Below are 26,339 nucleotides of genomic sequence, written 5' to 3'. Positions count from 1 at the left end.
CTCTCTTTTCTGATCCCTTTCTTTTCTTTTTTTCTCTCCTTTTCCCTTCCTTCTAAGGTGAACAATGCTGATTGAGTTTCTTTTGTGTATCAGGCCAGGGCCATACTGTACAGCTGAGCAGGTTGTGTACCACACAATTCTAGGAGGTGACATTCACTGCCCTACCTTCACAACTCATATAGTGCCATCAGACACTGTGCTAGCTACTTTACAAACCTCTCATTGAGCCTCACAACAACCTATGAGATGAATATCATCATTCCTATTTTATGCATGAACAAACTGAGTTTTGGGTATGTTAAATAACTTGTTTAAGGTTACGTAATAATTGGTGGGTGATAGAGTGTGTATGGGTCAAAAGCCCTTTTGTCCCTCTACAGCTTGCTACCTTTTGTGGGTGACCTCAGCTCTTGGTAATCTCATCTGTGGTCACCACCTAAATGGTGGTAATTCCTAAAAGACCCTCTACTCCAGATCTCTCTCTGCTGACAGCCTACTAGACAAGTCTTCTATATGTCCCAGAGACACCTCAGATTCTGCAGGATTTAGTGGAATCATTTTCCTTATGCTGCTCCTCCTTTATTCTCACTCTCAATTAGTGGTACCAGCAGCCTGGGCTCTTCTTTCTCCCTCATTCCCTATATCCAATCAGGTATCAGGTCCCATTAATTCTGTTTCTGAGATCTCTCTCCATTTGTTCATTTCCTTTTCATGCCAGTTGCCACTATGTTAGTTCAAGCCCTCATTCTTTACTTCTGAATGCATCTGCTCTGTCTGAATTATGAAAAGTGTCACGTAAAGTCTGACATCTCTAGGTATTTGCACTGGCTCTTGCCTCTGACTGGTTCACCTTTTTCCACCTTCCCCACTTGGCTCCTTGAAGTATCAGCTTTAAGTCACTTTCTCAGGGAAGCCTTCCTTGATTCTTTTTACCAACCCCTTTCCTTTAGTTAAATTCTTCTCTGTGCTCCCAAAGCACATCATGTTTCAGTCTGTTGTATCAGATACATACACACCATAGTATCCTGATAATTGATTTGCTTGTCTGACTCCCTCCCTGGACTGAAAGCTCTTTGAGGACAGGGGCCATGTCCAACTTATGTCTGTCTTCCTAACATCAAGCAGCTTGTCTGGGAGGAGATCAATACATGCTTGAGAGGATGATGCACACAGTGGATTCGTTAGGCAGATCTGAAAGAGTTTTGATTACCATAGCTTTGTAATATAGTTTGAAATCAGGAAGTGTGATTCCTCCAGCTTTGTTCTTCACAAGATTGCTTTAGCTATCTGGGGTCTTTTGTGGTTCCACACAAATTGTGAGATTGTTTGTCCTATTTCTGTGAAAAATGCCATTGAAATTTTGATAGGATTGCATTGAATTTGTAGATTGCTTTGGGTAGGGTGGACACCTTTACAATATTAATTCTTCCAGTCCATGAGCATGGAATGTCTTTCTACTTATTTCTGTCCTGAATTTCTTTCATCAATGTCTTATGGTTTCAGTATACAGATCTTTCACCTCCTTGGTTAAATTTTTTTCTTACGTATTTTATTCCAGATCTGAAAGAGTTGTTCACGTAATACTATAGTGTTCTACATGTTTATTTAGTCCTATTAAAATTTGCATGCAGAGGGCTTCCCTGGTGGCGCAGTGGTTGAGAGTCCGCCTGCCGATGCAGGGGACACGGGTTCGTGCCCCGGTCGGGGAGGATCCCACATGCCGCGGAGCGGCTGGGCCTGTGAGCCATGGCCGCTGAGCCTGCGCGTCCGGAGCCTGTGCTCCTCAACGGGAGAGGCCACAGCAGTGAGAGGCCCACGTACCGCAAAAAAAAAAAAAAAAAAAGTGAGCCTGTATTGTATGAGGTAAACTGAGACTGTCCTGATTTGATTTGCCTGCGATCTAATTTTATCATTAGACGCAAAAGGACAAATCAAGTACATGGTGTTTTGGATGAGACGTGCATGGGAAGTGTTTCTACAGAAACAGTTTTCCGGCAAGGTGGGAAGGCAGGTCTGGGTTGTTATAAGTAGAAGCAAGAGACTTAAAGAGCTGGGAAGGAGGGAGACAGGCGTCCTGGGAGGACGCGTGCAGAGAAGCGTCAAGTTCTGAGAGCCAGTAGGTGAAGCGCCCCTGTCTGGGCAGAAGAAAGGACACTAGGGGCTGCTGCTGGCCACCCTGCTCGGCATTTCTGCAGCAGCCGTCCAAGAAGGACAAGAGAGAGAGGTCCTGCTAAGTGGAGCGAGTGCAGGAGGGCGGGACTGCTCGGGCGCACTGGCAGCCGGGTTCAGACAGGGTTAAGACCATCACCTGCAGTTGAAGAGCGACCCAGATGGGAAGTAGGAAGTGCCGCGCCTGAGCTTCCTGTATAAATAAACGCGCGGCTCCCGGGGCTGCTGCTGGCGTGCGGCGCCCCACGCTCTGCAAGGTTCCCAGGCATCGCAGCTGTGCCCCGAGGCAGGAGGCGGTTACAGGTACTCCTCCTCCTCCGGCCCAGTAAGTCTGGGAGCCCGAGCCCTGGTGCAGTCCTGCAGAGCGCGAAGCTGTCAGCGGCAGAGGGAGAGAATGGAACAACTCCTCCTCCCCGGGGTGCGAGCAGCCCCGGCTGGCGGTGAGCGCGAGGGAGTCTGCTGAGAAGCCCGGCGGCCGGGAGGAACGTAGCTCTCCTGCCAGGTAGGTTTAGCGAGCTTTTAAAACGCTGCAGGCATTGCACGACAGCAGTGGGGTTGGACTAAGAAAAGAAAAAAGGACGGGAGACTAACTCTAATACCATGGTTTTTAGCTTTATTTTCTGCCTCCAGTGCTTAAAACGTACAGAACTGAATTCGTTCTGAATGCCTGAAACACCTGTTAACTTTAGAAAATAGATACCTTTGTAAAGGTAAAAAGAAACGAGTTTAATTTCTAATAGAACAGTCTCTGCAGAATGTACTGCAAAATTCCAGATTAGATCAAACCTCGCAGTGTCTTCAGCGGAGACCAAACTTGGCATAATCTCAGATGTTTGCTTTCTGCTATTTGGAAATGCACAGCAATACGTTGACATACCTAGATATGGATAAGATGTTTTATTATCTGTGGGATCTTAGTCATATATTATGCTGTTTATTTTGTCGTGTAACTGCTGATAAAACAGGGTGAAACTCTGATCTTATACTGCTGTTCTCAAGTTTAAGTTAAAATGAAACCGATTCCTGTATCAGCAGACTAAAGGTATCTTTAGCTTACCCCTTCCAGGGTACCTTTTGTTCTTCTTACTAGTTTCAGGGATTCTGCTGTAAGTCTACTCCTGAAGCATATACTTCTCACATTCAGATTTCTCAGAAATGACTTCCCCTTTCTGGAAAACTGTTCTCTGTCTTCACGCTTGCACTACCGTCTCGCTTTCTTATTTCTGTCTGCAGCACATATCTTTTCAAAACATTAGCTGGGGCTCACAATAGGACTAGCAGTGTTCTTCTGAATTCGCATTTCTGGAGGTTTATTTGAACGTTGCCAGGTATGAATTAAAGAACCATGTATCTAACGTTTCTGAAGCAGCCGATTGCGGGTGTCTAGTCCCAGAAGCAAACTAAATGAACTTTGAGATGACTCCGTTTTTAGGGTGTGGATAAGAGGCAAAAGGAACCCAACCAGTCTTCACTGAGTTGCTGGCTAATTAAAGTATCTGGCTGCTGTAGCGTTCACTGAGATGAGCCTCTCGGTCCCCGTTCCCTTTCACATCTAGTTCCTCCGCTGGTCCCTCCTCTTTACCCCGTCCTCCCTTTTCGACCCTAGTCCTTTTCATGGGCAACAGTCCCTTCAGTATTTCTGAAGCTATCTTGAAGAGGAGAGAGAGCGAGAAAAAGAAAGACATCTATAGCAGATCCACTAGGCCACATGGAGAGAATTGTATTAGGAAGTCCAAGGCCACATTTTCATAAAACTCTTGCCTTCCCTTTTGCACACCTGTGACTGGGGTTTTATTCTTTGTGCTGCGCATAAAGTTAGGAAAGTGGGAAAGAAAATAAATTCGAACTGTCTTGATGAGTAAACAAATTCAAGGTATAGAAAATGTAAAGACATGTCAAGTAGCAGAATTGAATTGCTTGGCTTTTTATTTAAAACAAACAGAAAAAAACCCCTCAACCAACTGCCACCCCCTCCCCGCCCCACCCCCAAACCAATCACCCTAGATAACTTGCTTCTACAGTACTGTGCTGGACGTGAGTTCTGAATGTGGTCAAACACTGTCCATTTACCCAGAGTTTTACAAATATTTACAGTCATCTATGCCAAATATCTTTGTGCTGAGCCCCAAAGAACATTCTCAGCATTCAAAAGCCCCATTCTTATGAATGGTTTCAGTTCATTGGCAATTTAAAGGCATCCAGGCTTCCAAACTAGGTCAGTTTAAGACATGTCTTTTTTTAAACATAATAATTATTTTTTGGGTCTCCCAGATTATGATCCAGGTTTTCAGAGCCAAACCCTACAGCAGAGAGGAAACTATGCTCTATCAGAAAGAGAAAAGCTCATTTTATTTAAATGGTAAGACCATTTAGCTTTCTGGAAACTATCTTTCTCTTGAATGATACAAATATTTTAATCTGAGAAATTTATATTTAAGTTTTCCTTTTTGAAAAGTTGTTTCAATATTTTAGATGTTTAGGAACATTTTTAAGGACATCAGAATCGTTTCTCTGTACTGTTTCTGCTGGTCCTGGCTTCTGTGTTTCCCCTGGCCTTGACTTATGATATTACTTTCCTGTTGAGTGAGGTTCTTAGTGTTTGAAATCTCTAGTTCGAGGCAGAGGTCAGGAATCATGTTGAACCCAGATGTTGGTGGAGGAACAAAGTCCAGACAGTTTGGGGACTAAACCTACTTTGTGCAACTGATTATTTTGGAGATGGAAATTGGGCCAAGCTGAGCTTCGGGGAGCAGGTATCTGCAGCCACTGCTCTTGAATACTTAGACTTTTTTTTCAGGGATGCCTGCCTTAATTTATTTAAGTGCCTTAGCTATAACAAGTTATCAATATTTTCAGCTTTTGAATTGCTAGAAACAAATCCAGATGAGAATCAGGCCCTGAATATTTCTTCTCCTCCATGTACATTAGATAAGTTATCTACTGTGTTATTGAGTGATTAGAGGCTGAGGATATAAAGATGTATAAGATGTAGCCTCTGTCTTGAAAGAATTTGAATAAGCTTGGTAGTGAAAGTGACTTTGGACTAGAATAGTAAAGTTTAATTCATGTTGTTTTACCTGAGAATGAAAAATACTTTGATGTTTGTCCTTTCAATTATGTTTTTGTATTTTTGGGCTTATTTTTTTGATAATGTTTCCCTGATGTCACCTGAGTGTTAAGTAATTTAAAGAGGCATAAGAGCATCTAAGTTAACTTATTTCATAATTTTAATTTTAAATTTGTTTTTTCACCTTTAGGCATATGTGGGAGGTCTTGCACTAACATTTTATTTTTATTAACATTGGCATTTGCTATTTACTTGGTGGATGAATACTCCTAAACCCAATGCATTATACCGTAGTAGTTATTAAAAAATGGAAAACTGTACATTAAAGGGAGTGAAAGTGATCAGTGCTTTTGCAACATGAAATGAGAAACTTCTCATCTGTGAGATGAGTGTGTGTAAGTGAAATACACTTCTCTTATTCATAGCTGGGGATACTTCTGATCACATGGCTTGTGGTATCTATTAAAGAACATGCTTTGAAAGCTATGTCTCAGTGGTTTCTAATTCCTCTGCAGTCATGAGTTTGAGGCTCAGACCTTAAGTCAACTGGTTCTTTGTCTATCTTGGGAAGATAGAACAAGACTATCTCATTTCTCTTTTATGTTGGACTTGTGGCTGAAGCTATAAACCCACGAACTGTCCTGTGTATGATTATATGAACCTGTCTGTTGACAACCTCCTCAACCAGTTTACGCTTTATAAGTGGGGACTATGTTTAATCACCTTTACATCCATAGCACCTAACGTATGGAATTCAATTCTTTGTGGGTTGACCTTATTTTCTGCGTTTTGCATTTTTCTGTATTTGATTCCTTGAGAAACTCATTTGGCAAAGATGTACAAAAATACACGCCCTGCACCTTGCTTAGTGTGGGATGGAGGAGTTCTTTTCCCAAACTGGTTTTAAATTTGTGTCTATAAAATGTCTGTATACAACTTTTAACTTTCACATGAGAGGGTAATATTTACACATGCTTTTATTCATTTGGAGAAAACATTTTGGTTTAGATATTCATTCTTTAGCCACTGTAGTTTCTTGGTAGTGTCATAACCCAGGAAATCAGCCTGTCTCTTGCTCTATGGGGCTTTCTGAAATAACACTTCTCCTTGATCTGTTAATTACATCATTGTCTGACCTGCCTGTAAGTGGCGTTCCTTCCTGCCTCTGAGCTTTGTTGTTATGCCAGGCAGGGGGAAGGCAATTATTCAGCAGGGCTGTATGAATAATTGTGGGAGGCAAGGGACCCACTGATTAAATAAGAGGTGGGCAGGGCACAGCGGTGGTGTTGAGGAGGGACCTACAATGATGAATGTAAAATTACAATGCCCAAAATATCATTGAACTGTTATTCTCATATTCATTCCTACCTTCTTTGATAAGTTTTTATTGTTAGGAAAGCTGGGAATGGTTTTCCGCCTCCTGGGCCTTACCTCGCAGTGGTAATGAGAATACAGAAAGAAGGCAAGAAAAAAGAAATGCGCTTTTTAGGATAGGCGTTTTGTAAATGTTAAAACTTGACATCCCAGATGCCCTATACTCTGTAAGGTTTAGAGTTAGCTTGTCACAATATCATGTACTTTGTTGGTCGTGATCTCGTATATCTTTCCATATATTTCTCCTATGTACTTTGTAGGAAAAAATATAAAAATTAGATCTGATTATTCTCATCTTAAAAAAAATGGTAACTGAGGTGATGGAAGTATTAACTAACCTTATTATGGTAATCATTTCACAAAATATATATCAAATCATTGCATTGTGTACATTAAACTTACACAATTTTTTGTATTAATTATATCTCAATAAAGCTAGAAAAAATAGATCTTATTAAAAGAATGGGCTTTATTCATTACATGATTTCAAATAGCAAAGAGACTGCCTAGAAAACAGTTTTTGGTAATATTTAAGATTCCCCTCCTAAGGGAGTGTCTGTCCTTTTCACCCACAAAAAAAATTAGTAGCGATATATTTGCATATCAGTTCCATTTTTAGAAGAAACCGGCTCTCCAAGTTACAGAGTTATAATCTTATTGACATCCTGGAACCTGTTGAAATGAAGATGTTAAAACTAAAAGAAGTTTTGGGCCTCCCTGGTGGCGCAGTGGTTGAGGGTCCGCCTGCCGATGCAGGGGATACGCGTTCGTGCCCCGGTCTGGGAGGATCCCATATGCCGCGGAGCGGCTGGGCCCGTGAGCCATGGCCGCTGAGCCTGCGCATCCGGAGCCTGTGCTCCGCAACGGGAGAGGCCACAACGGTGAGAGGCCCGCGTACGGGAAAAAAAAAAAAAAAAAAAAAAAAAACTAAAAGAAGTTTAGACTGAATATTTTTTCATCTCTTGATTTCCCCTGAATGAAGCTATGAAACAGTGGGGAAGAAAACCGAAGTCCCCTTTCCTATCACAATGATAAACAGTGTTTTGCAGCAATGCTACCACCTCACAAAGCCTGAGTAGGTGCATGTTTACCTCCATTATTGCTAAGAATTAAGCATTTCTTGGGTTTGTTTTTACAGTCAGCCCTTTATATTGGTGGGTCCTGCATTGTGGTTGGTGAAACCTGGGGATGCAGAAGCCACGGGTGCGGAGGGCCAACTGTATTAGGCCATTTTATAAAAGGAATTTGAGCAGCTGAGGATTGCGGTATCTGCCGGGGGTCCTGAAACCAATCCCCCGTGGATATCTAGGGACGACTGTACTAGAAAATAGTTTCTAGTATGTTTTATTGTTTTCAAATAATGATGAAGTATCTTATGTGTGATGCCACGCATCTACTCATTCTTTTACAAAGCAATTAGATAGACATAAAATATACTTGCGTAATTCCATTTCTGTGATTACTAGTGAGGCTGCCTGTGTTCCCATTTGTTCTTGCCCTCTCAAGGCATGTATTAGAACTGTTTTTCTGACATTACTGGTTGTGCACTGGTTCATCTAGTCCCTGAATGGCCAGATGAATGGCCAGAGAGTGGGTCAAAGATGTAGTAAGGGAGTAGAACCACAACACTGGCCAGTATGGAGGTCTGCATAAGCCCTTGCCTCACTTACCACCGATGTCCATAGCCCTTGGTACTCTACCAGCCAGCTGGTCTACCTTCCATTCCAAACTGTATTAGGGTAGAACTGCAGCAAGTCGCTAATGGCTGATGATGGTCAGCACTTTATTAGGTTCAGTCAGTACCATTTGAGTCACTAATAGCTTTTGTCAAGAACATAAACCGGGCTTCCCTGGTGGCGCAGTGGTTGAAAATCCGCCTGCCGATGCAGGGGACACGGGTTCGTGCCCCGGTCCGGGAAGATCCCACATGCCGCGGAGCGGCTGGGCCCGTGAGCCACGGCCGCTGAGCCTGCACGTCCGGAGCCTGTGCTCCGCAACGGGAGAGGCCACAACAGTGAGAGGCACGCATACCGCTTAAAAAAAAAAAAAAAAAAAAAAGAACATGAACCAGCAGTGAAATAAATCATTGCATTGGGTAGAAATGCCAAGGTCAACAAAATATTAATTTTTGGATTGTGTTGAGCTGGTTGCCTATCATGTCAGTCTCAGTTGATATTGGGAGGGCTTTCCGAACAAGGCAGAGATGGGACCTTTGGATTACTGTTTCTTTCTGCTCTGCTAGAGTATCTCTGCTCTGCTTCCTGAGAATCTCTCTCCATTATACAGGCAGCACTTCAGCCCTACCTTCCCCACCACCTACCCTTCCTGAAAACGCTTCCCTTTGTTAGCTCCCTGTCACTGTGAAGCATTCATACCTTTTATGAATACGTTGCAGGGATGACTCAGTGTCTTGCAGGGGCATGTAAACATTTTGAGAACATTCATGTGTCTCCTCTTCTGTTTTGTTCCTTGTTCTTGAGTAACTCTTAGACTTTGATATCATGGCCTGGAATTAAGACCCCTCACCACAGATCAACTGGATTTTTACATAAATTAATATTTCTATTACATAAGTCACATTCAGCTGTTTCATTGTATTAACTTTCTTTTTCTCTTAGTCCCTTTAATTGTGCTTTACCAATTTATCTAAATCTTAAAGTTTTTACAGATGGTGTAAAAATTCCAAAATAACTAGACAAGTATCCTAGTAAAACATTATCCTCTCCAATCACGTTATCTTTGTGCAGTGGAATAACAGCTATGATTTTGGGTAGTGAAACGGATATAAACTACATTAGTTAAAAATACTTTGAATGTTGGCTCTCTCACCCACTGCGTTTTTGGAGCAGATTGCTTTTTCAGGCCGCCAGCAGAATATGAAAATTCCTTATACATCCTGAGCTTTCCAGCACCGTTTCTGAAGTATTCCTTTCTTTGGCGATTCTAATGAAAACACAAGAGGGAAAAAGTGTCCCATTCTTTCCTATCAGAAGATGGTTGCTTCTCATATAATGAATACTTTGTAGGGTAAGAGACACTCAGAGTAGGCAGAACTGCTGATTCCCCTTTCCTGGTAATTTAGTGCAAAATCAGATGTTTTAGAGTGGCTTTCCTTCCTTGCATGCCCCAGCCAATCTGTCCTCTTATGTGGTTACTTATAGTTAAGCAAGTGAGACTTCTACAACCTGGGTGAAGCCTGCCCTCACCACTCCACCCTCAACCCTGCCACCAACTTTAGAACATTTGAACTTGAAGTTAGCTTGTCACGTTTTTCTTCTTTCCAACATGGCTCTTACATTCTCTACCAAAATTCTTTTCTCATTGGGTTCTTGACATCCAAAAAGAGGCTCAGTTGCACTTGTAATAACTGTAAAAGTAATTGTAATTGTTACCATTTTAAATCAAGCAGGAGGATGGAATATTCAAGTCACTTTCTTATTTTAGGTAAAATGTGAAGTATGAGGCAAAACAAGTTGAACAAGCCAGTAAGAATGAGTTACTGGCTCTCTGGAAGGAAGACTTTTCTGGAAACCTGGAGGGGAGTGTGTGTATTGTCAGTGTACCTACGAGGATGTTGGTTCCATGAGCAGGTCAGGAGGAACTGCGAGTGTGTGGTTGGTCATCTTCTGGCCACCCCTCTATGCTTCATGCCATTTAGTTTAGTAGTTTGGGCGGGGGGATAGTTCTGCCAGTGGTGGTTTCATGTTGTAGAGAGGAGTGAAATTTTTTTTTTTTAAGAATTATTTATTTATTTATTTATGGCTGTGTTGGGTCTCAGTTGCTGCACACGAGCTTTCTCTAGTTGCAGTGAGTGGGGGCTACTCTTTGTTGCGGTGCGTGGGCTTCTCATTGCGGTGGCTTCTCTTGTTGCAGAGCACGGGCTCTAGGCGCACGGGCTTCAGTAGTTGTGGCTTGTGGGCTCTAGAGTGCGGGATCAGTAGTTGTAGCTCGTGGGCTTAGTTGCCCTGTGGCATGTGGGATCTTCCTGGACCAGGGCTTGAATCCATGTCCCCTGCATTGGCAGGCGGATTCTTAACCACTGCGCCACCAGGGAAGCCTGAGACCAGTGAATCTTAATAAGACATAAATGAAGAAACACTAGGACACCTTGGAGGCATTCACAAACATCCAAGTGTGGGGGAGATTCATTTAGAGGACTTTGGGATTCCCCTGACTATTGCTTGAAGAGCTCAATTTCTAATGAATCAATGGTGAACAGATTTCTTGTTTGATACTCTTTTTCTTTGAAGTGCTACTGTGTGTCATTTATTTCTAAAACATTCATTACTGATTTTGCCCAGAGTGAAAACCAAAGGGCTGGTTTTCGAACTGTGCGTGGTGAAGCCTTCAGCTTTCATGATGGTGCCTGGGAGGCTGCTGAAGGAAAGGTCAAGGGTACCTGGACAGGGTCTCCCAGTGTTGTTTCAACTGGCGCTAGTCTACCTTATCTCTTTTATCCAATGGTGGGGTGCTTAAGATTTTGTTTTTATAAAATTCCACTGCTTTACAAATATTCAAAAGCCATCACTTTGGGGAACTGGGGTTCTGGTAGACAGAAAGATAAATCACTTCTTTTTGAAGAATTATTTTGGATTGTTCACCTCTCAAAGAGATGAAATATGTGACTTCTTTCCTCTGTCTCAGTCACAAGTTCTGCCTTGATTGGAATGCTTGGAATTTTTTTTAAACAAAATTGGTCTCTGCTTTGTAAAAAGTTTTTATGTTATAAGAATATATTTATATATATAATATATATACTTTAAATTTATATGTATAAATTTTAAGCCACTTTATTGAGGTATGATTGACAGACCAAGAAGTGTACATATTTAATGTATAGAATTTGACGAGTTGAGAAGTAAGTATACACCTATGGAACAGCATGGTTCCTGAGGTTAACAATACTGTATTGTGTACTTAAAAATTTGCCAAGGGTAGGTCTTATGTTAAGTGCTCTTAATCACGCACACACAAAACAATGATAACTAAAGGGGGCAGGAGGAAACTTTTGGAGGTGATAGATATTTTTATATTTTTACAACTTTGATTTCATAGCCTATAGGCATGTAACTCACAAACTGAGTAAAACCTTATGTATATGGCAAGGGACAAGATTACGTTTCAGATGGCCTTGATTCACACCACTTCTTGCCTGCCTTCAAAAGAAGACGGTTTCAAAGAGATAACCTTTTAAGAAGTATCCCATTATGTCTGTTTTTCAAGTACATTGACCTGTTAAATATCCCCTTCTAAAAAATAGATTGAGACTGTGAGAAAAAAATGACTTTCTTGAAGAACACGTTGCTCTCTTGCCTAGGCTGGGACAACAGGATTTATCTATTCTCGACAGCTTCCTCCAAATGGGCTGTTAGTGTAATTGACATTTGTGGTGTGGGATGTTTCTGGCCTGTGTCATTTCCCATCTTCCCTACACAGGAAGCATTTACTGGCTACATTGCTTCTTCTTGTGTGACTTGGGATTTTTTTTTTTTTTTTTTTTTTTGCGGTACGCGGGCCTCTCACTGCTGTGGCCTCTCCCGTCGCGGAGCACAGGCTCCGGACGCGCAGGCTCAGCGGCCATGGCTCACGGGCCCAGCCGCTCCGCGGCATGTGGGATCTTCCCGGACCAGGGCACGAACCCGTGTTCCCTGCATCGGCAGGCGGACTCTCAACCACTGCGCCACCAGGGAAGCCCCGGGATTTCTTTTTTTGAGGGGGAAAATAACTCAGAATATGTTGTATGAGAGTGTTGGGAAAATAAAGATGAAGAGACAGGTGAAAAGATGTTTTCGATAAGATGATGTGTGTTATCAACAGGGGAGTCTTGGAGAAGTAAACAGGCGATAGTTGTGTTAAGTATAAACTGGGAACAGGGTAGAAGTAAAATCATTCACTTTTACCCCTAATTGACCCTAAAGGGATTTTTTTTTAAACTGTAAAATCCTGGATTTGATGTGCAGGTTGATTTGAATTTAATTTGCTCTTGGATGATAGATTGTTAATAGTTAATTGAATAAGAATACTGTGTCTTGAACCATATTGGTCTTTTCCCGAGAAATATCTGTCATATTGGAAGCCAGTCATTGGTTAGCTTCCTATTTAATTTATTTTTGATCAAGGCTTTTACTACTACTTAAGGAGGAGGTGATAAACCGTAAACACTTCAGGTCACTAGAGTTAGAAGCTGTTGACTCTTTCTGATGTGACACTAAGAAAGTTAATGCAGTTAGATCTCATAGATGTTTTCTTTCTAATCTAATCTGTTTTTTTCTCCCGTATTTTAATACTTTTGTACTAATATAGGGAGACTTAAGTCGCTGTGGGACTGTATAACAAATGCTGAATATGTAAAATATTTTATTTTGCCCAAAAATTGGGAGGAAGAGAGTCTGATTCTTCTGGGGGGAGAGGATACAATTATTTCTATGGCCAAATTGATTAGAATTGGCCATACTCTGTTAAAATAGTAAGAACTTAAGGATTTTGCTTTTATTTAATCAGAACATGAAATTTCTTGATGTGATATAAACTATGGATATGTAGGGAAATTATTTTCACAATTATCTTACCTCTTTTAAAGATATTCTGAATAAAAACAATCTAGTGGAAGGGCTTCGGTTATAATTTTTATTTCTCGGTGTAGAAATATCCTTTCCTATAGTCATGCTATGTATGTGTAGAGACAAATTTTATTCTTCGGTGATCTTATGATAGCCGTAGTCATGGAATTCACCTCTCTCTCTTTCTCTCTTTCCCTCCCTCTTCCTATATCTCTCTCTCCCTGCTACATCTCTCCACGTAGTATCCACTTGTGAGGCAGTTCTTGTGTAATGGACCAGGCACTGGACTTCGCCTCAGAAGATGGAGGTTTGAGTTTAGCTCTGCCGTGTATAAGCTCTGAGAACTTTGGCAGATTACTTAACTTCTCAGGACCTCAATTCATCTATAAAATGAAGGAAATAATCATTGTGGTTGCAAAACATTAAATGAAATAATGCATGTGAAGGAACACAATTAACACTGACACCTTATTGAAATTTTTTTTAATTTATTTATTTATTTTTGACTGTGTTGGGCCTTCGTTGCTGTGTGCAGGCTTTCTCTAGTTGCGGCGAGCGGGGGATACTCTTCGTTGCGGTGTGCGGGCTTCTCACTGCCGTGGCTTCTCTTGTTGTGGAGCACAGGCTCTAGGCGTGCGGTCTTCAGTAGCTGTGGCGTGAGGGCTCAGTAGCTGTGGCACACAGGTCAGTAGTTGTGGCTTGCGGGCTCTAGAGCGCAGACTCAGTAGTTGTGGCACACGGGCTTAGTTGCTCCGCGGCACGTGGGATCTTCCCAGACCAGAGCTCCAACCCGTGTCCCCTGCGTTGGCAGGTGGATTCTTAATCACTGAGCCACCAGGGAAGCCCTGAAATTTTTTTTATTGGAGTAAAATATACATAACAAAATTTATCATTTCAACCATTTTAACTGTAATTCAGAGGTATTAAGTACATTCACAATGTTGTCCAACCATCACACTATCCATTCCTAGAACTTTTTCATCATGCCAGAAGCTCTGTATTCATTAAGTGATAACTCTCCATTTGCCCTCCTTCCAGCTCTTGGTAATCACCTTTCTACTTTCTGTCTTTGTGAATTTGACTGTTCTAGGTACCTCATATAAATGGAATCATACAATATTTGCCCTTTTGTGTCTGACTTATTTCACTTAGCATAATGTCTTCAAGGTTCATCCATGTTGTAGTATGTGTCAGAATTTCATTCCTTCTTAAGGCTAAATAGTATTCCATTGTACGTTTATATCACATTTTGTTTATCCATTCATCCGTTGATAGACATTTGGATGGTTCCCACCTTTTGACTGTTGTGAATGATGCTACTATGCACATTAGTGTGCAAGTATCTGTTTGAATCCCTGCTTTGAATTCTTTTGGGTGTACACCCAGAAGTGAAATTTCTGGATCATATGGTAGTTCTATATTTAACTTTTTGAGTGACATTCTCTTTTTAAGTATTTTTTGAATCTGTTAAATTGATCATAGCAATGCGATTCCTAAATGGTGTGTTTGTTCATAGTAGTCTTCTAATTTCCATAGTTGACTTGATATGAGTCAGGACAGTGAGGTCACCTTACATTTCAGGACTCTAGGAATAGGTGGCCAAGGTGATAAGCTCTCTAATCCATGGTTCTCAGAAGGGCATTTGCTGTACACTTAGATCATTGAGGGTGAGGATTTGCCCTGCTGATGCCCAGATGTGTTGTTTAAAGGATAGCTGTATCAATGGATATAATATTTTCTGCTTTGGGCCTTTCTGTAGGGATTGAGGAGACTGAAGAACACTGAAGACAGGCTGATGGGCTCAGTTGGTAGGCTCCACTGTCTCACCATGACTGCTGCCGAAAATCCCACACCTGGAGACCTAGCTCTGGCCCCCCTAGTCACTTGCAAACTCTGCCTGTGTGAACAGTCTCTGGACAAGATGACCACGCTCCAGGAATGCCGGTGCATCTTCTGCACAGCTGTAAGTTTACCCTGATGCTTTCTTCATGAGAAAATACAAAGGGAAGAATTGTAAAAATACAGGATATACTTCTGTGACTTACCGAGAAGCCAAAGTTTGTTACAATATGATTCTGCTTGGGAGAGCAATTCCACATTTGGATATGATTCCAAATACTATCTTGAATAGTAAACACGGTATTTACTGGGGTTTAGGCAAAGTGTAACACGTATATGAAGTTTAATTATTGGTTGAATAAGCAGCATCTTTCTGTTCTTAAAGCTCTAGCTAAGGAACAAAATAGACATTTTAAACATGCCTTAGTTAACTACCATCTGTAAGAAGCTCATCAAGTGTTTTGAATGATGGAGAAATCAGGTAGCAATTTGCTGAATTTTCCTTCATGTACTTGCTCGTCTCCTACAAAGCATATGGTATACAACTGTTTTACTTTGTTGAATTTCCTTTTTAAGTTTTTTTTCCTATTTTCACAATATGCCGAATGCTGCTTATTCCTCATAACAAATATAACCCTATAGATCTTCAGGGGTGGGCTTGTCTCTTTTAGTTTGGCACTTGGTATCAAGGCCCATGACCTTGATTGCATGTATCCCTGAAGGTTGGTTGGTTAAAGAATAAAGATAGGAAATGGACTGATGGGCTCACGGGGACTACTAGAAGTGTGAACCAGGTGGTCTTGCTCAAATTTTCATTTATTAAAGCATTTTTTGAGCTCCTGCTCTGTGCTAGGCACTTGGTGTTGGGAATATAAAGATAAGTAAGATACTCCCCACAGAAAAGATGGACACATTGCAGGAACTATACAAGAGTTTGGTGAAATCAGGCATGGCTAGATGTAACATACCACAGGAGTGCCTCACCCACTTTAGGACTGGGAGGGGGATTCCTGGTGGCAGTGCTCTCTGACCTGAGGCCTTAAACAAGAGATTGTAAACTGATGCCTGTGGGCCACATCGGGCCTCAACACATTTTTGTTTGCATCCCCAATTGGGAAATTTCAAATAACAAATTGGTAAATTTTTTATGAAAAAATGAAAAAGTAGTAAGATATAGCTACTCTGGGCTTGTATTCATAGGCCCAGAAATAAATGATCTTTCCTCTATTTATGGTACCTACCTCTCTCCTGTGTGTTTGAATTAGCTACACTTTTTTTTTTTTTTTTGCAGTACGCGGGCCTCTCACTGTTGTGGCCTCTCCCGTTGCGGAGCACAGGCTCCGGATGCGCAGGCCTAGTGGCCGTGGCTCACGGGCCGAGCCACTACGCGGCATGTGGGATCTTCCTGGACCGGGGCACGAACCCGTGTCCCCTGCATCGGCAGGTGGACTCTCAACCACTGCGCCACCAGGGAAGCCCCCTAGCTACACTTTTAAACTAAGGATGGATTAAGAGTCAGCTAGGAAGAGTGCTGGGCATTTCAGGATGGTAGAGGGGAGGGCCTTATGCGTAAATTACAGTAGTCACTGTTTATCTTTGCTTTGGTAGGCCTTGTGTGGGCAGACTGTTAATATTTATTATACAATAAGTATAATAATCACCAGCCAAATGTGAGTTTAATACCCCTGACTTGTGAAGGAAATTGACCAGTTTAGATACGGTGATTAGTGCTTAAATCAACGGGAGTAAGGAGAAAGAAATCATTTAGGAAATACTGGAATAATTTATAAAAAGACATTTTACTAAGCATACTTTTGAAAAACAAACAGTTAAGGTGAAATAAATTTTACTCCTCTTTTTTCTCAGTTAATTTAACTAACATGACACATTTTCTAGCTAGTTTATATCCATTTTCTTAAATTCTTTTGGATTGAGGATTAGGGTAGAGAGAAGGCTTGGAATAATTTTTAGGTAAAAAGGAAAGGGACTAAAATCCTTTCCTTACGTTTTCAACTGTAGGATCCAAAGATGGCAAAGAATAGTATCATTTATCCCTTTATTCAACAGATATCTAGTGAGCAGCATTTGTGTGTCCCGGGAATTGTTCCAGGCACCACGATTTATCAGTTAAAGAAACAAAACCCAGCATAGATCCTTGCTGTTAGGAACTTACATGCTATCAAAGGAGTTACATAATAAATAATTAGCATACTAAATAGGTAAGTTACATACTAGTGGGTAATAGGGACTTAGAAAAAAAGCAGAGCAGGCGGTTAGAAGTGTGAGGACCAGGATGTTACACGGATAGTTGGGTGGAGAGAAGGAGGCTTCAGTAAGTGATGTTTATGCTGGTTCTTCCTCATCTTGTCAGTGTGCGGTACTTCACAGGAAGTAAGGAAATGGCCTTGTCATCACGGGGCAGCTTCAGTTTCCTTTGGTCTTACTTTGTTTCTGAGTGCTGTGCTTCAAAACTGTTTTCTTTGACTTTCTCACGTCGCTTTCGGACCTTTGCTAATCCTTGAAACAAATGAGTCAGAAGCAACATTTGGTTAAAGCCAGAGTGGAAATTTTTGTCTGAGGGTTAATGATGTTTCAAAGCAGGATATGGAATTCACTTTTTGCAATGAGATCTCAAGGAGCAGAATTCAAATTTGTGCATCAACGTTGGATAAAGAATACACAGACAAGCGAAGGCTGCATTTCATATTCACAGATTGCTGCCACTGCCATATTATTGTTTCCATAGATCTTAGTTCCCAGTTAAAGGGAGCACAACTGCTGCTTATTTCTCCTTCAGCAGTTTGGGGGTAGGAGTTAATACAATTAGATTATTCTGTCATGTAGACTCATACTTCCTCATTGTTGGGGAGTACTCAAAAGCAGAAAGACAAATGGCTTGGTATTTTTGGTATCCCTCCAACTTGGGAACTTTTCATTGCTGTAAACATTAAACTTCCCTGGCTTCCCAATACCCCATTTTCTATGATCTGCCAAAATAGTAAGCTGTATGTGTTTGATTACATTAGTGTCTATAAATTTGCAGTTGATGCCGGACTCACCTGAAATACTATTCTAACGTTTCTGTTAGAGCTCTTATTTCTTCTTTTTAAAAACCAGTTTCAAAATGTCTCTGAGGGTTACTGATGTTAAAAACCAGTTAAAAATGCCAGTTAAAAATGTGTCTGATCCCCCTAGATTTTGATTTGCATTCGAATTAAAGATGTTAAATGTGTTTTCTGTTTTCAAGGCTGAAAAGAAACCTGTGACATTTTTAAATAGGCTCTATACTACTAATTCCCAATTTTAAGTATGATTGGATGACATCTTCCAATTATTGGCTGGGAAAGCCTTCTTGGGCATGCCATATATTTAAAATGGTTTTGCTAAGATAGTTCCCTCTTCCTCCTCCCATGAGGAGAATGTCCAAATGTAATGGTTCTCTTGCTAGAGATGGTGCTATACTTGTATATTCTCATCAGTTCAGTAAAGCTCTTTATACATTCTCTCCTTGTCCTGTTTTCCCTAAGAAACAGTGTGATCAGTGTGGAGAGTACAGGATGGACAGTGTCTGACTGGACCATTGGCTGTTGGCCAGCTCAGACCTGGCGCTTAAGCAGGTGTTCCCTAACCCAAGGGTGTTCCATGACCCTCCAGCTCTGTTTCCAAGTCAAATTAGCTTGGAAACGTGTATGTTTTCTAGTCCTCTCTTGGAGGCATATAAAGCATAATTCCATTTTAGAGACTCTGTGAAATCTTGTGGTTAGAAAGAAAGGAAAGGGACCCTGTTGACCTTCTCCTGATGAAGCATTTCCGTTTGACCAATGCCACCTTTTTTTTGAGTGGAATACCTATTAATTTCCCCACAACCAGTGCATGGAAGAATGCCGCTTTGACTTACCCCATGGATATAATTCTTGATTTAAATGACATCCAGAGAAAGGAAGGGGACAGATGTTGCTTCAAATAATCCAGCGATGTATCTAGTTTCTTGTTAAAAGAAGCTTTACCATGTTCTATTTGAGAAGATGGTTTCTGTTAGACTGTTTGCTCAGATTTAACATAGAGAAGAAAGTATAGTATGAAGCAAGGGAAGCTAAATATTCAGACAAAAATGGGTGGAGCTCTCACTAGCATGACTTAAGTCATGAATCATTAGGTGCATCACGGAGCCAAAGAAGTTGCTATTGTGGGGTTACAGAGAGAGGTGTTGTAAAATTACTTGTTGTACTTGAAAGTTAAATATCTCAGGGATGTTAATTAATAATTAATAATATGGAAAAAGTCTCTCTCTCCCCACCCTCCCCCCATGGATTTAAATAATGCAAATATGAAAATTCAAATTCCCCTTTTCTAGCTTTTGCAGCACACTCTTTCAGATAATACCACACAATTATAATTCAAGGGAAAGAAAAAAATTCACAAAAGTCCATTATCAAAGGAGGGAAAATTTGTGGGCTTCTCCCTTGTGAGCAATATTTGCTTCTCTGATTTATTTTGGAAGCTATTTCTGTCAGCCACGAATTAAAGAATAATGAAAACACAGTTGTTGCTTGTTTTCATAACCTAGATAATTTCACCTAAAAAGAGTTAGTATGTTGGCATGGCCTATTTACCATTCAGATTAAAGACAGGATGTGCTGAGCAAAAAGAAAATAAAGTCCAGCCATATTCTTGCCTTTTTTCCATTACATTTTGTTGGCTCTAAGTAGTTAGAACTCCTTTTACTATTCATTTCTCTGAGCCAAATGGATTTTCCAGTGTTTGAAAAAGTGAGAGGAAATATAAAGCTTTTTAGACCAAGTCCTTCTTTTCCTTGGGGCCTGTTGGGTGACCTTTAAGCAAGGCCCACATATAGCCTGGGAGACATTTACAGTGTGGGAAGATTTGCAGTGTGTGTGAGCGCATATGTTGTGTATGTTTCTGAGTACATCCAAACATTCATGCACACCCACACGGATTGGTAACTTTCAAATGAAGCAAAGAACCTGCAGTGGTTCTTTCCTGGATTCTAACCGATACCTACATAAGGAGGAAGGAATGTCCTTTTTCTATTCCCACCTCCGTTCTTCCCTTCCAGTGTCGCACTCATAGTGGTTAAAAGCGCAGATGCAGAGCTAGGAAGACCCAGGCTCGTGTTCAGGCTTTGCTGTTTACTGGTGTATAACTTTAGACAAGTTCTTTGGCTTCTGTGAAACTTAGTTTCTCACCTGTAGGATGAAGGGGGGTTAGTGGATAGTAGTATCTATCTTAGAGTGTTGTAGGAAGCATCGAATGAGAATCCCCGTACAGCAACTAGCACAGTCCCAAACCCCTAGTAAGTTAACATTATTATTCCTCCTAAGTTCTGTCAGTATGCTGAGCTGTTCTGTTTTTCAAAAATGTTTTAGAGGAAGGAAATCGTGTAAAGACTTGACTTGCTTCCTCATTCGCCTTTTATAAAAAGGTGGTTATACAATCCAAAAATGGGCCGAAGACCTAAATAGACATTTCTCCAAAGAAGATATACAGATTGCCATCAAACACATGAAAGGATGCTCAGCATCACTAATCATTAGAGAAATGCACATCAAAACTACAGTGAGGTATCACCTCACACTGGTCAGAATGGCTATCATCAAAAAGTCTACAAACAATAAATGCTGGAGAGGGTGTGGAGAAAAGGGAACCCTCTTGCATTGTTGGTGGGAATGTAAACTGATACAGCCACTATGGAGAACAGGATGGAGGTTCCTTAGAAAACTAAAAATAGAACTACCATACGAGCTAGCAATCCCATTACTGGGCACATACCCTGAGAAAACCATAATTCAAAAAGAGTCATGTACCGAGATGTTCACTGCAGCTCTATTTACAATAGCCAGGACATGGAAGCCACCTAAGTGTCCATCGACAGATGAATGGATAAAGAAGATGTGGCACATATATACAATGGAATATTACTCAGCCATAAAAAGAAACGAAATTTGAGTTATTTGTAGTGAGATGGATGGACCTAGAGACTGGCATACAGAGTGAAGTAAGTCAGAAAGAGAAAAACAAATACTATGTGCTAACATATATATGGAATCTAAAGAAAAGAATAAAATGGTTCTGAAGAACCTAGGGGCAGGACAGGAATAAATACACAGACGTAGAGAATGGAATTGAGGACACGGGGAGGGGGAACAGTAAGCTGGGACAAAGAGAGTGACATGGACATATATACACTACCAAATGCTAGTGGGAAGCAGCCGCATAGCACAGGGAGATGAGCTCGGTGCTTTGTGACCACCTAGAGGGGTGGGATAGGGAGGGTGGGACGGAGACACAAGAGGGAGGGGATATGGGGATATATGTATGCATATCGCTGATTCACTTTGTAATACAGCAGAAACTAACACAACATTGTAAAGCAATTATACTCCAATAAAGATGTTAAAAAACAAAAAAGGTGGTTATATAGGTGATTTCAACTCACTACTATTCTGAGACACCCGCAGATTAGCAGTTAGAGTTGAGAAAGAGAAACTTCTCTGTTGGATTTGTCCAAAGAGTGGCTAATGACTGCATGTTTCAACTGAAGACCTAGCAGTAGGACTTACAGGAAAAACCAAAGACCAACACAACTTGGAAAGTCAACAGATGAGCACATTTCTGGTGGATGTAAAAGATTCAGATGAAAGTGTCTCAAGGTAACGTTTAAGAGCTGCTGACCCCCAATAAGAATATAGTAATATAATTACTTACTGGCTTGATATGTTTAATCTAGTATCATTTTTAGTATCTTTTACTGAGAACTCTGTGGACTGCAGGAAATAATGAGGCATCTTACTCCAGCAATGTTATGGAACAGTTTTCCGTCCCCTCTTCTGGTCATGTGACCTGCCAGCCTTTCCTGAAGTTTTAAAATCTCCAGCTCCCTGGATTCCCATGTCTTCTAGTAGTACTAAATAGACAGAAGTAAATTCTGCCAACTCAGAGCCCTCTCTTGCTCTGTTGGTTTCTGGTACTAAAATATACTGGCTTGCAAGGTTGGTTTTATGCTTTCCCTTAACTTTATCTTGGATGATCAATGGTGAGTTGCTAAATTTATCTTTGTCTTTGTTTATTTGTAAATGACCTCGATATTCTTGCTGCTTATGCTTGATTGGAGTTTTAATGATAAAACTGTGATGACTTGTATATTTGGCAGTCAAGCCACTGGTTTAAAAACACAAATTTTGATACTCTTTTTCCACTGACAACTGAGTGGCTGCAGGTCAGTTAGCATCTGAGAAATAAGAGCAAACTGTAGTAGCATGAGAAATGGATTAGAGATGACTTAAGGGGGAGCTGGCTTCCTGGACCTATGATCTCATCCATTGCCTAATGCTTACCACTTACTTATTCAAGGAAAGTGGTAAAATATGGCCAAAGGAAAGAGCAGCACAGAGAACCATGCTCTTAAGGCCCTAATGATGGTGTCATGGCATCATAGTCCTAGAAATGGAAGGGACCTTAGATCTAATGCCCCTGCCTTCCTAGTGAAAGAAGTTCCTTTCCTGGATGCCAGAATGGCTTGACATTTAAGAGAATAGATTTCAGATCTGGTTGTCTGGGCTTCATTTATTCAACAAAGATTTATTGTGCCATGCACAGGGCTGATGGTGAAGATACAGTCGTAAATAATCAGATCAAGGTCTGGTTTTCAAATAGGTCACAGGTTAGTGCAAGACACAGACACTAACAAGTAAATGCAGAAGTCAGATGATGGTATGTGCTCTGAAGAAAAACAAAGCAGGCGGAAGGGGATAGGGAAAGCTAAAGGAGAGGGGGTTTCTATTTTACGTTAGATGGTCAGGGAAGTCTCACTGACAAGGTGTTATAGTTAGCCCTCTGTATCTGCGGATGCAGAACTGAGGAATGTGGAAGGCCGACTGTACTATGCCATATTGTATAAGGGACTCGAGCATCAGTGGATTTTGTTATCTGGCGGGGGTGCTGGAACCAACCAACCTGCCTACCACACGGATACAGAGGGTTGACTTATTTAAGCAGAAAATACATTATTCAGTATTATTTATTTATTTCTTATTTAAGCAGAAAATACATTATTCTGTATTTAAGCAGAGACCTGAAGAACATGGGGAACAAACTGTATAGATGCCTGGGAGAAGAGAGTTTTAGGTAGAGGGAAGCAAAGGTCCTAATCTGGAAGTGTGCTTGATATGTTCAGATACAGCAAGGAGGCCAGTGTGCGTGTGCATACGTGTGTGTGTGTGTGTGTGTGTGTGTAGGGAGATCAGACATGAGGTCAGAGAGATAGTGGTGTTTGTGGGTAGAACCTCACAGGCTATGATAAGAATTTCGACGTTAGGTTGATGTAAGAACGGAAACCTTTGGAGGGTTTTAACCCACAGTGTAACATGATGTAATTTCCCCCCCCTTTTTAATTTTATTTTTTATGTTTTTTTTGGATCTAATGTTGTTTTAAATGGATCACTGTATTAATAAGTGTTCTCCAGAGAAACAGAACCAATAAAAGATATGTATGTATGTGTGTATACACATGCTCTTACATATATGTATATATATGCATATGTATGTTCGTGTATATATGTAAGAGCATATATATATACGTACATATATATATATACACATATCTTTTATTGGTTCTATTATTAGGATTCTGTTTTCTCTTAGATTTATTATAAGGAATTGGCTCATGAAGCTATGGAGGTGAAGTCTCATGACCCGCTGTCTGTAGGCTAGAGACTCATCAGAACCAGGGGTGTGGTTCCACTCTGAGTCTGAAGGCCTGAGAATGAGGAGAGCCAGTGATGTAAGTTCCAGTCTGAAGGCAGGAGAAGACCAATGTTCCAGCTCATGCAGTCAACCAGAGGGAGTGAATTCTCCCTTCCTCTACCTTTTTTGTTCTATTCAGGCCCTCAACTGATTAGATGAGGCCCATCTACATGGTGGGTTGGGGGGCAGGTGGATCTGCTCTACTCAGTCTACCAACTTGGATGCTAATCTCATCTGGAAACACCCTCACAGACACACCTAGAAATAATGTTTAACCAAATACCCAGGTATTCCATGGCCTAGTCAAGTTAACGCATAAAATTAACCATCACAATCACCCTGCCAGCTGTGTAGAGGATGTACTACAGGGGCAGGGGTGAAAGCATGGAGACTAGTTAGAAGGTAAATATGGTAATCCAGGCCAGAAATGATAGTGGCTTGGACCAGCAGGTGGTAGCCATTTATGTCTTTGGATAGTCTGAGTCTTCATTTTCTTTTATATAATTAAGGGATAATAATAAATCACCCTTTAAGGTTAGAGAGAAGATCTAGATAAAGCATGTAGTTCAGTGCCTGGAATCTCAGCTAGCATGTATAGCTCTACTGGTTTTGGTGTGATCATCTAGATTTTGCTTGAAAACATCCAGGATTGGGACATACCATAACACTAGCTATTCAGTTATTGGAAATTCTAATTCTAAATTATCGTTTTCTTCTGCATTGATTTGAAACCTGTTTCTATATAAATTCTACTTATTAGTATGAGTTCTGTTCTCTAGAATAAAATTGGTTGAAATCAAATTTTTATTCTATTCACTAGCCCTGTATTATTTGAATGAAGGTTATCTTTCTGTTAGAGGGCAAGGACAAGGTTACTCATTAAAAATTCACCCACGGGACTCTGTCCAATGTGGGAATGTTAATAAATTTGTTCCCCCTTCCCCTGGTTCGGTTGACACCATTCTTTTGGAACAAGCTTCATTTGCACAACATTCTTGACTTTGATCATGGGTTGAACAAGTACTTAAGGCTTTTCTACTTTCTTTTAGAAAAGCATATGGTATCAGGGTAGCAGGGTGGTTCTAGAAAATGGACCAAGATTTAATTTCTTTTTCACAAAGAAGGTTATAAACAGATGGTATGTTGGTAATCTGCATATGTCTTTTTTTTTAAAAAGCATACCTTGCCAGTGTTTAATTCTTTGAACCACATAGCAGAATGCGATAGGCTGGCCAAACATGCCAATCATGACCAGAGAGTGGGCCAAAGTGGGTGTCCAGGGCTTCCCTGGTGGCGCAGTGGTTGAGAATCTGCCTGCCAATGCAGGGCACACAGGTTCGAGCCCTGGTCTGGGAAGATCCCACATGCCGCGGAGCAACCGGACCCGTGAGCCACAATTACTGAGCCTGCGCGTCTGGAGCCTGTGCTCCACAACAAGAGAGGCCATGATAGTGAGAGTACTGTCCAAAAATACTGGGACAGGCAGGGGCAACTATGCCAGGACCAGATGGCTACTCCAGTTAACTTTAAGTACTTCTTCAAAGTTTGCAGTAATTTCAGTGTGACATGTGGAAGATTTTTGTTCCTCTTTGTAGAAATAGGAAGCCAATAGGCAAATGAAGGCCCCCAACAGAAGAGTGAGAAGAAAAAGCTACTTGACTGAATTCTCTCTTCCCTTCAGTTGTCAACTCAGAATGGCTTTCAGTCTTAGACATCAGCTAAATGCAAAGGTTTTGGTAACCAGTTTCATATATGCTGATGGGGGTAGAGAATTTAATTAGAAATATAGTGAAATCTCAGTTACTTATTGTCTTCTATTCCATTTTTCCTTGTCCTCTTCTTTTTAAATTAAAAATTAATTTTTAATCTTAAATGTGACATGTGCTGGTTTTAAAACAGTTAAAAACCTTTCGAAGTATTGATTATATGAACAGTTCACCTGTACCCCCTTCTAGACCCTTTCTCTGTTAATATATAGAAACACATGGATGGATACATATTCATGCACATCACGTAATAGAGAAATGGGATCTATAACTTGAGTTTTACAAATTGAACCTAGTGTTTTGTGGACATGTTTCTATACAATAATATACAGACCTGCCTTTTTAAGTGCTGCATACTGTTCTCTGGTATGGCCGTATCAAAATTTATTGAACTAGGTCGCTCCTAATGATGGGCCAGTTTTTGCTATTATAAATAAACATTTTTGTACTTACATAAATATGAAAATATATCTGAGATAAATTTCTAGAAGTGGAATTGCCTAATTAAAAGGTGTGTGCATTTTAAATCATCACGTGTTGCCATGTTGCCTTTCCATACTGTCGTGTCAGTTTACATTCCCACCAATGGTGTCGGAAAAAACCCCTTCTTTGACACTCTGGGTATTCTCAAAATTTTCACCTTCTCTACTCTGATATGTGAAAAGAACATACTATCTCATTGTTTAATCCATGCTTCCTTTTTTAAAGGAGGAAGTTAATTGCAACAAAACAAACTCATTTCATGAATCTATCTTTAAAAAATATGTGGCTCGTCCAGTGCCAGTACAGTTTCAGCTGATT

At 40.8% G+C, this 26,339-nt stretch overlaps 1 protein-coding gene across 7 annotated transcripts in view; it reads left to right on the top strand.

Moving 5' to 3' along the window:
* The first annotated feature begins 2,421 nt into the window (after nucleotides 1-2,421).
* Nucleotides 2,422-26,339, top strand: part of RNF144B (ring finger protein 144B) — a 109,379-nt gene continuing 85,461 nt past the window's right edge. For 3 of the 7 annotated variants that reach the window (XM_082639566.1, XM_082639567.1, XM_082639568.1), the window contains exons 1-2: nucleotides 2,428-2,671; nucleotides 14,930-15,133. In XM_082639566.1, the coding sequence (XP_082495692.1) occupies nucleotides 14,966-15,133 (168 nt within the window). In that variant the 5' untranslated portion in view covers nucleotides 2,428-2,671; nucleotides 14,930-14,965. Of the gene's footprint in view, nucleotides 2,672-14,929; nucleotides 15,134-26,339 lie in introns of all 7 variants that reach the window. The other 4 variants (XM_082639562.1, XM_082639563.1, XM_082639565.1 and 1 more) reach the window with 4 other exon arrangements.

The sequence above is a fragment of the Mesoplodon mirus genome (assembly GCF_964341445.2).
Source record: "Mesoplodon mirus genome assembly, chromosome: 12".
Taxonomy (NCBI): domain Eukaryota; kingdom Metazoa; phylum Chordata; class Mammalia; order Artiodactyla; family Ziphiidae; genus Mesoplodon; species Mesoplodon mirus.
This window is presented reverse-complemented; position numbering and strand designations above follow the sequence as displayed.